This window comes from Semicossyphus pulcher, unplaced genomic scaffold (assembly GCF_022749685.1).
Source record: "Semicossyphus pulcher isolate SPU_LCO1_2020_fin unplaced genomic scaffold, fSemPul1.0.p SCAF_7, whole genome shotgun sequence".
Taxonomy (NCBI): Eukaryota; Metazoa; Chordata; class Actinopteri; order Labriformes; family Labridae; genus Semicossyphus; species Semicossyphus pulcher.
The window spans coordinates 5,550,340-5,560,298 of NW_027211748.1; the positions used below are offsets into that span (position 1 = coordinate 5,550,340).

The 9,959-nt window shown below is 39.6% G+C and overlaps 1 protein-coding gene across 1 annotated transcript; it reads left to right on the top strand.

Moving 5' to 3' along the window:
• Positions 1-5,078: 5,078 nt before the first annotated feature.
• On the top strand, positions 5,079-9,093 carry LOC138611193 (histone-binding protein N1/N2-like). The gene is made up of 14 exons (XM_069684167.1): positions 5,079-5,159; positions 5,298-5,408; positions 6,110-6,190; positions 6,329-6,432; positions 6,555-6,854; positions 6,961-7,076; positions 7,156-7,235; positions 7,325-7,398; positions 7,727-7,915; positions 8,024-8,196; positions 8,389-8,460; positions 8,547-8,639; positions 8,721-8,851; positions 8,957-9,093. Exons 1-14 carry the CDS (start codon positions 5,086-5,088, stop codon positions 8,961-8,963), a joined length of 1,605 nt encoding a protein of 534 aa, XP_069540268.1. The 5' UTR covers positions 5,079-5,085; the 3' UTR covers positions 8,964-9,093.
• The last annotated feature ends 866 nt before the right edge of the window (positions 9,094-9,959 follow it).

Here is a 9,959-nt window from a genome sequence, read left to right on the forward strand (position 1 = left end):
ATGGGGAATTTATACCGCCGCTCAGTTCTCGCGATAACATGGGTTAGAACGAGCTCAGAGCCCACCTCAGCCCAGTCCTGAAAGCACAACCCCCCTACACAGCATGACTTTGCAGTTTTCTACATCCCTTTCTGGGAATTTCATATGCTCTTGTGAAACCGCATCGCAGGATAAAATAAGGATGTGAAAAAAGGCCTCCAGGAAATAGTTTCACGGATATAAAATAATCCCTTGTGTGACATATCTAACCTCCATATTCCCTCAGTTTTCACAATTGAAATGCATAGAGGCACCTTTAATCTGTAGATTACCTTTACTGCCAGTTATAATGCACTACTCTGATTTTATTCATCTGAACCTAAAAAAGAGCAGGTTTCTAATGCCTTGCAGTTTTCTACCTCAGGCATTTAGGGGTCACAGTCATGAGGTTTCATCACATGACATGAGCCCGTCCATTGTCATCATGAATAGACATTTAATAATCACTTTCGCATTATTACTGCAACCTCTGCACTGTGTTGCAGCCTTATCAATGCTTTACTCATTAACTTTTCTGCTAAGGAAGTAAGTCCTGGCAGAACTAGCACCCGTTACAACCCATATTTTAAGTTTGCTTGGTGTAAAAAAACAGACTAACCCATTTTTTATTCTGTTTTTAAGAACCAGCTCAAAAATATAGTTATTTTCAATACACAGCTAGAAAAAACTAGAAGGAATTTGTATTAACAAGATATTGACACCATCAAACTTTGTTCTATCAAGTCCTTACTGTTAAAGGTGTGGCAAACTTCCTCAAGGATTTCCATTCAATACATAACTATTAAGTATTTACAGAGGGACCTTCTGCATGGGACGTGCATTGTTGCGACATCTCGTACTTATTCTGTGGGCGGCTGAAGGCATTTTTCATTCTCATTTCCTCCTCACCACGGCTACATTTACATACACATACTTGGCAGAGGGATAGCAGGACAGCAGCGTCTTTCATTGCATTCTTACAGTGACAGCAGTGGAGAACGAAAAAAGTAATTTAAAATCTTTACTTTTTACTACGTGTTAAATGAGTCTTTTATAGAATATGAAATATGATATAGAAATTATATTTTTAAGTTGCAAGAAACTGCTTGTAGAGTCTGCGTTAATGTTTGTCCTTTAGTTTGTCCCTACTCATATGTCTGGCTGTATAGTCCAGTTATCACATTACCATATTAATGTGTATCCTTTTATTTCTCTTTTCTTTACTATTGCTTTTGCTTTTCCTTTAAGGGCAGAGCTGTCAATCATCTGGCATTGGGCAGGTCTGCTTTTCAGGCTCTTAATGAAGCGATACATTTATATATGAATAAATAAATAAATATTAAACTCTTATCTTAATAACATAAATGAAAAATACATATATCTAAGGTTGTAATCTTGAAGATCTCAGTTTCGTTCTCTTTGGCGGCATCTTTGGCGATAAATGGTAATTGTACGGTAACACACTTCTCAGATATCCAGACAGTGTTGCATGTGTGACGTCCACGGTTGGCTCAGGTTGTAACTCTTGATTTTCCTCGCTGACAGTCGCCTTCATTTGTTTGCCTTCATCTGAGCGTCGAATTTGTTTATTTTTCTTTGGATTTTCACTTCTTCTTGAAGTTGTACCTGTAGTCATTGATCTTTTCTTTGTTTGTTCAGCCATAGTAGATTACTGTTTACTCGCAACACTTGCAGCCGCTTAGCTCCGCCTACCCTCTTTGGCAGACCAACCACTGCTGGGTGATGTAAACGCATCACTAACTGGGCGCCGCTTGTGATTTTTTCACCGAAAGTCGCCACAGACACCCAGTCTGTAATAATACTATATACTGCAAATGCAAAGGCTTTCATCAGCAGGCCATAGGCTCAATCACCATTGTGTTACATTCGACGATAGATAGAGACTTAACAGACATTTATTCAAATCTTCGAGATTGTTATTTTAAAAATACATTAATTTGTTGATATTTAAGATATTAAGAAATATATGAACAAATAAATATGAAAATAAATGAAAATGTTTACACAATTTTCAAAGTCACCTCTATGTATTCCTCTTTATATTTCCACATTTATTCTTCTTTTATTCCCAAATGAAATGATGAGTCAGGACAAGGTTTTATAGATTATAAAACATTATCAAACCACAGAATTATGTGCATTTTCTCCATTGATGATAATTATTATCGTTGGTGTATATTCATGTGGCGGCCATTTTCCTCTGCTATCACGCTCGGTGGGAAGCTAAAAGTCTGTTATTATGAAGTACTACTTTGTTCCTGGTTGCTGTTAGCTACCATTTGACAACAACTAAAATTAGCATTCATCCAGCTAACGTTACCTTTACAAGGAAGCACATTTTTAATTATTTCCTTCCCTGTTTAATGAAGCCAAGCTACAAACGGTAACATTGGCTTTCAGCCACATCCTAGCTTGTGGTAATATTATTATTGTAGTATTGTAAGTGGCTGAATGCTAACGTTAGCTGTTGTCTGACTAAGCCAACAGGTTATCAAATATATTGTTTTTACTTGAAATGTGGTCAGATTTCCTCCCTTTTTTTCAGTTGATTATCAATCTAGAATTATTAAAACACTAAATATTTAGTCAGATACTCCAAATGTACTTGGCTTACAACCTGTAACACAGCAGGACAACATTATAACAGCATGTTAGCATCCAACCCTTAGCATGACGTCAGAGGGAAATGGCTGCTGGTTGAATATGGTGAGTTAGTCCCAAATTTCTCCTGCTGATTGTTAGAGAGACTAAAGTTTAAAGCTGTGACTTATTACCAAGTCTGATATATTTAACATACATAAAACTTTGTGTGTGACAATCACTGCTCTCGAAGAAGAAACAAAACAACTCCAGAGAAGTTAAACTGGTTCCAGTAACAGTGTAAAAAGTAGTTCACTTTTCATCTGGCAAGTGTTATATGTCAAACTACTACACAAACAACTAAGGGGAATCCCAATTTTAATAACCTTTAGTGACTAGCTTATTCCTAGCTACAAAACTACATTTTCAGCAATGGTATGTTCTTATATAGCTGGGAAAATATCTGCTGAGAGTCACAGACAGATAAACTCAATATACTGCATTTTTTGAGTCTATGTAACCTGCACAGACAAACGCTGTTATCATCTCAAACAGCCCATCCATCGAGCCTCCCTCCGCTGTCACTGAGCGGTGTCTCTGTATTGCTGTTGCTATGGACACAGCATCAAGGGCCAGATAAGAGGGGGGCACACAATAACCGGCTGTTAGAAGCAGGGCAGCAGGCTGCTGATCAAATGAGGCCCTGCGTTCATCTCCTGTCTCACAATGTGCACATAATTAGTGCATCTGCTTATTTTGAAGCAGCTGGATGTTTGAAGGGCACTCGTGTGGCGCGTGTCCGTCATCCTGTTCATTCAGCCGGAAAAATATCAAAACAGGTCCTTTAAATATAGAAGAGAGGCGGATTAGTAAAAGTGTTGCAAGCTCTTGAGTAATTGTTTGTCAATGACTACAGGTTAGTATTCTATTTGAGTTTTCCTAAAATGCATGGCAGTGTTTAAAGGCTTTACATATTGCATTGATGGATTAATGGCACGTCACTGCTCAGTGGGGTTATCATCAGGGGTATTTTAGGTATTAGCCCAATAACACCGACCAGGGAAACAACAAGTCTCATAGGATATTGTTAAGTGTTTTGAACCATTAAGAGGAAATGTATATGTAGAGTAGAAAAAAACCACCTTTTGTTAGTGTATTTTAAAAATATATAGACACGACACGATACAATGCGATTTGATATACTTTATTGTCCCCTTTGAGAAATTGACATATATTGTTATACATCGCTATTTAAATAAAAAAAGAAAGAAAAGAAATGGAACAAGTTTTGATTTATATTTTGGTAAACATGTGTATTCACTCTCTGGCTGATAATTAGATGAAGAGATTGATACCACTCTCATGTCTTGTGTTCAATATGAAGGTATAGCTAACATAAGCTTAGCTTATAGCTTGGCATAAAGACTGGAAAGAGGTTGAACGAGCTCGCCATACTGTCTTAATTAAACAAAATCTGCAAAGTCTTTTTAATGGTCAAACACATGATATCCCTTATATCTTAAAAAATATTTTACCATAGGACAAACTATCTGTTTGCCTCTGTTTGCAATTTTTATGCTAATATCAGCTAGCTGGCTGCTGGCACTATCTTAAAATTGAAAGGGCCGATACAAGATTAGTAATGCTAAAAAGTTACAATACATGTACCCCTGCCCTGAAATTAACTAAAAGAAACACAACATTTAAAGGCGGGGCCAGTTTGTCGATGACAAACTATGAGAAATGTTTTTAAAATCTCAATCTTTGGCAATATTGGCTATTACCTGAAATAAACCCCGCTGAGATTAAATCCCCACTCAAGCCAATTGCCTCTGATTGATAAATTGTTTGCTCTGCTTTGTTGATAGTCCTTACTTGGAAATTACAGCTGTTGAAGCTGTGTCTCTAATGATCACAGTGTGAGGTGGGTTGAGTAGGATTGTCTCAGTATGAGGCTGATTGGATGCCAGGTCCAGACTTGTCCTGACGAGGCAGCGAGGCAAAGGAATCAGCAGGAGGGGCTCAGAGGGGATCTACAACCCCTGTCCTTCACAGCAGGACATGACAGCAGCCCTCTAAACACACTTACTTACACACACATATGCACTGCCATCACCACCACTCATGTCATCTAATCTATGTTATTCTAAACAAGTAATCAAGAGATAGATAAAAAAAATGAGAAAGGTGTGGATAAAATATCAACAATGATCACATTAAAATAATAATATAATATAATATGATAAAACATACATAATGTCATCTGTAGCCTATTTAAATTTTAGCAGCCTGGCTCTCCGTAGTATTTGTAGTAGTAGTAGCACCTGCAGTCCTCCTTTAGCTCTTCGTTTGTTCTGTCCCTTTAAGAAATCTCCCGCGCTCGTTTGCGAACCCGGAAATCAACCGGAAACGGCAGGAATATTTCGCGCCAAATTGAAACAACGGAGCGATCAGTCTGAGCGGTGGATGAGACGAGCTGAACACAGACCACCAGGCTCCACTTTCAGCGTTTCAGTCTTTGTTTCTTTGTCAAGTTCAAGGTATGTAGATAATGTACGACTCTGGCTTGTTATACTAACAGATACTGCGCAGTTAAGAATATTTACCGGCTGAACTGGTGGTTTGTTTCAACCTTTGGCTTGTAAAGTTGAGTTATAATTGGTTTTCTTTCTGTTCAGAGTTGCTAACATGGAGGAGGCCAACAAGCTTATCGGCACGGGCAAGAAGCACCTGGTAATGGGGAAGGTGGTGGAGGCGGTGGGCGCCCTGCAGGAGGCCTGCGGCATGCTGTGAGTTAACTATCAGACAAAGAAACCGCTTAACCTTCATAATGAACATAATAATAACTCTTTATCAGCTAACAGGCTTAAAACTTACATCCAGCTAAAAGTCATTAGTGGGCCTAACTACACGTTTAACTTAGTTTTGTTAATGCTAAATGATCAATGTCAGGAATAAAATTAAATATGTAATAGTTAAGAAGGGAAATCTAAACCAAAACTGTTAAGCACGAATATTAACACAATATAGGTAACATGGAGTAATTGAGAATTTCTGTTGCTTATAAATGCATGCACAAAAGGTTAGTTTGATTTCCACAGGTGTGGAGAAATGTATGGCGTTACCAGCTGCACATGTGAGACTTTAAGACCATGAGAACATTGGTAAAATGAGGATAAAGAAATTGTCTTTCAAGGGAATATATGACTTTATTATGGAGTTGTCAATGAACTGAGATTCAAATAAACCTATTCCAAGGAAACACAGTAATTTGATTTCTTTAGTTTTTATTCAAAATGTTTGGCCAATTTTGACTCCTGCAAGTAACTACAGAACTGATTTAAAATAAGTAAACTAGAATTAAAAACAACTTCATGGTGATTTCAATCTGTGTTTAAAGTGAATTCTGGAGGTTTATTTATATTTGCACATGTCTCAAAACCAATAGTGGCCATTTACAGTGATTTCTCCTCTTGGAAACTTATTTCAGAGCTAAAAAGTATGGAGACACGGCAGACGAGTGCGGAGAGGCTTTCTACTGGTGTGGTAAAGCTCTGCTGGATTTGGCACGGTAAGCCTCCAAATATTCTTGAGTCATTTCTTAAATAAATGCAGGAATAGGAGTAAAGTCTAGTTTATGATTGTGCTGTCATTTTTTTAATTTAAGAAACCTGTGAAAATGTAGACCTAATTGATGCTGCTGTTGTAGGATGGAGAACTCAGTCCTGGGTAACGCTCTGGAAGGAGTACCAGAGGAGGATGATGAAGAAAAACCAAAGGACTCCAAAGTTGACAGCACGGAAAACATAGATGGTGAGGAAATATTGCTATCTTATTTTTAAACACTTTTTTTTTTTTTTTTTTTTTATATAAGGCTTGTGTTTGTGCTCTTTGACCATAACTTTGTAGTCCTCACTGTTGTCTAACTTCAACAGAGAAGACCCGAGATGAGTTGAGGGCTCAGGTGTACGACGCCATGGCTGAGAAGAAGGACGAGGGTGTGGAGAAGAAAATTGAAGACTCGGAGAAAGACGAAGGGAAGCAGAGAAAAGACAAAAATAAGAATGGTGACGTAGAAAAGACAGAGGCTGGTGATGAGAAACAGAACGCAGAAAAGAAAGAGGGAGACAAGGAAAAGAAGAGCCAGGCCGAAGAGAGCAAATCTGAAAGTGAAGACAAGACGGAAAAGAAAGAGGAGGCTGAGAAAGAATCAGGAGACAAAGAGGAAGCAGAAGGTGACTTTTCCTTTGTCGTCTAACGACAGACCTTGATTGTAAGTAGGTTGCTGATGGTTGTAATGGCATGTTGCCCAACTTATCTAAACGCATTTTGTTGTTTCAGATGGGGAAGAGGAGGAGGAGGAGGAGGAGGAGGAGGAGGAGGAGGAAGAGGGGGAGGACGCAGAAATGGAGTGTGACGCAGAAGAGCAGGGCGAAGGAGACGCTGCTGCTGACAAGGTACTTGACCAATCAGCTCAAATCAAAATGTCTTTGATTTTATGTGTTGGAGTTTAAACTTGTTTTTTATGTTTTTCAGGACAGCGATGAAGAGGAGGAGGTGGGGAACCTGCAGCTTGCCTGGGAGATGCTGGAAGTAGCTAAAGTCATTTACAAAAGGTGAAAACGTACTCTTGTTGAACTATTATTAAAAGATGATCGTTGATCTGATTGTCATCATTCTAACTGATTTATACTTTTTAAATAAGGAAGGAGAATAAGGAGGATCAACTCATGGCAGCCCAGACTCACTTAAAACTGGGAGAAGTTTCTGCAGAATCAGGTACTGACAGGTCGCTCTGTGACTCTTTAGTTTTGCACTCTTCATTTTTGTCCAGTACGAATATTTTAGGGGACGACAGGCAGCATGAGATGGACTGAGTTTAATCTAATTCACAGACGTGACTGAAACTAATGCTCGTTCCAGCCTTTAAATGTGTGGATTTTGACCTTCCTCTGTTTTGATACCACTGTAATTAAAACACCTTCAGATTATTGGACAGAAAAAGAACTGTAGTACTGTACAGTTATTTGATTACCAAACAGAGCCTTTCATTGCACCTTTAATCTGCCTCTTCTGAGTCTTCAGTTTCTTTGTCTCTCTCTTCCAGGAAACTACTCGCAGGCGTTGGAGGATTTCCAGGAGTGTCTGAAGCTGCAGGTGAAGCACCTGGACTCTGACAGCCGTCTGCTTGCTGAGACTCACTACCAGCTGGGCCTGACCTACAGTTTAAACCTGCAGTACAGCCAGGCCATCGACGAGCTGAAGAGCTCCGTCTCCGTCATCAAGAGCAGGCTGGGTAAGAAGCCGACGGCTGCTCGAGTTCTTATTTAGAGAGAGAACGTTTCAACAACGACTCAGTCCTTTGAAGTTCTTGTCATGCTTACATTTCTGCTCTGTGTTGTAGACAAACTTCAGGAGCTGCTGGACAAGGCGGAGGGTCCGGAGGCTCTACCCGATGAGAGGAAGGAGATGGAAGAGCTAAAGGCTCTGATGCCGGAGATCCAGGAGAAGGTGGAGGACACCACGGAGGCTCAGAAGACGGTGAGCACAGCTGCTGAGGCCGTGAAGGGAGCTCTGGTGAGTCTGGGATCAGATTTTTATCTACATTAAACATCTACATCTCCACGCAGGCTGCTTCTTCAGTCTGTCGACGGCTTGCATATTTAACTTTCTAACATGCACAACTCCCACCCAGATGTTCTCCAGGTTCAGGGTTTTTTTGTATTTAATAACTTGCTAAATGTAACATCCTGTGGTTGTACCCATCAGGACGGAGGCTCCACTTCCTCTGCCTTCCCTGGCTCCACTGTGCAGAATGGAGACTCCTCATCCACTTCAAAGGTGAGCTGCGTACTGAGTCTTTGTTTGTATGTAAGAATTTCAATGAAATGAGTTTGTCTAAGAGTACCGGGTTTGTTTCCACGCAGATTAACGGCACGTCAACCAACGGCATCAGCTCCACCAACGGACACGCCCCCACAGCAGCTGTCTCTGACATCTCCCACCTGGTCAGGAAGAAGGTGAGGAAGCTGGGTGCTTTTTTAATAATTGTCAAATTAATCGTAGAGCTTGTTTCCATTTAAATGAACTGTGTATTTCAGAGGAAACCAGAGGAGAGTCCAGTGAAGGAGGGCGCGGTGAAGAAGGTGAAGCAGGACGCTGCTCAGACTAACGGAGATAAGGAGGCTCACACCAACGGGAACACCAATGGACACAGTGCAGAGGTCAAGAGGTGAGAGATGCATTCACTGACTGTTGTGAAACTCATTTTGTAACTGAAATTACGATGTTAATACAGAGTTGTTGAGTCAAACTGAAACTTTCCTTTTTTCTTCAGTCAGTGAAGTTGGACTCCCTGTTTCTTGTCTCCACCCATGAAGAGACCACCACCCACCTGATGAAGCTCTTACTGTACCTGTTCGCTGTTGTAAATCTGTAAATCTTTTTCCATGTCTGTTATGTTAGTGTTGTTCACGTGTGTAACCTATTAAGTAAAATAAAAAATATTTGATAAAACTCTGCTTCTATATATTTGTAGTTCGATTTGGTCAGTACTTTACAGAAGCCCTAAGCGGACATGCATCCATACATTTTATTTACTTTGTTTTCCAGTGATGAGTGATTTCTGGTTGTTTTCTTGAGACCATGACTTAATTAGTTAATGTATTTATGATTCGCTTGCACCACCGTAATTTTACATGATCATAACTCGTATCTCCAGAGTTACAAAAGCATAAAAACAAACAGAAGCTGGCGTAACTTACTTCTAGTGAGGGCAATGACTGCATGGCATGTTGTCTGTAATATCACAGTAACCAGGCTGGAAAATTATCCCGTTATCACGAGAAAACGGGCGTTATTTCGAGATAATGATGTAAATTAATGTGTTGGGATGGGAAAACCAGCTTTGTTGTGCTTGAAATAAATCGATCTTGAGAAAATAACCGGAAAGTACTGGTTATCACGGGGAAATGGAGTAAACATAATGTATCGTTGAATGTCCGATAAGGGCTTCCGTAGTTCATAAATAAGGTGCTCTATATTCAAAGTGTGACTACATAAGTCGTCCTAAACATTAGACAAAAACGGGATTTATTGCCGAAAACTTGGAAATGGGTGGTACAATTTGTTAGCTGGAGGCTGTTTTAGTGTCACTGGTTAGTTTCTTTATATTATGAAATAAGTTTAGTGTTCTTTAGGTTGCTACTGGATTCAATGTGCTCTATCATATCACCAGCATTTAACGTGAGGACTGCCGTTTGCTTTCGATGGGGAGTTCGCAGCCAAATTAAGATTTTTTTTTTTAATAGTAAAACTAAACTAAAATTGGACATTACTAT

Coding starts and splice junctions, on each gene's coding strand:
- LOC138611193 (XM_069684167.1), top strand. CDS start 5,086: ATGAGACGAGCTGAACACAGACCACCAGGCTCCACTTTCAGCGTTTCA. Junction 5,160..5,297: donor GTTTCTTTGTCAAGTTCAAG/GTATGTAGATAA, acceptor CTTTCTGTTCAG/AGTTGCTAACATGGAGGAGG. Junction 8,197..8,388: donor AGGCCGTGAAGGGAGCTCTG/GTGAGTCTGGGA, acceptor TGTACCCATCAG/GACGGAGGCTCCACTTCCTC.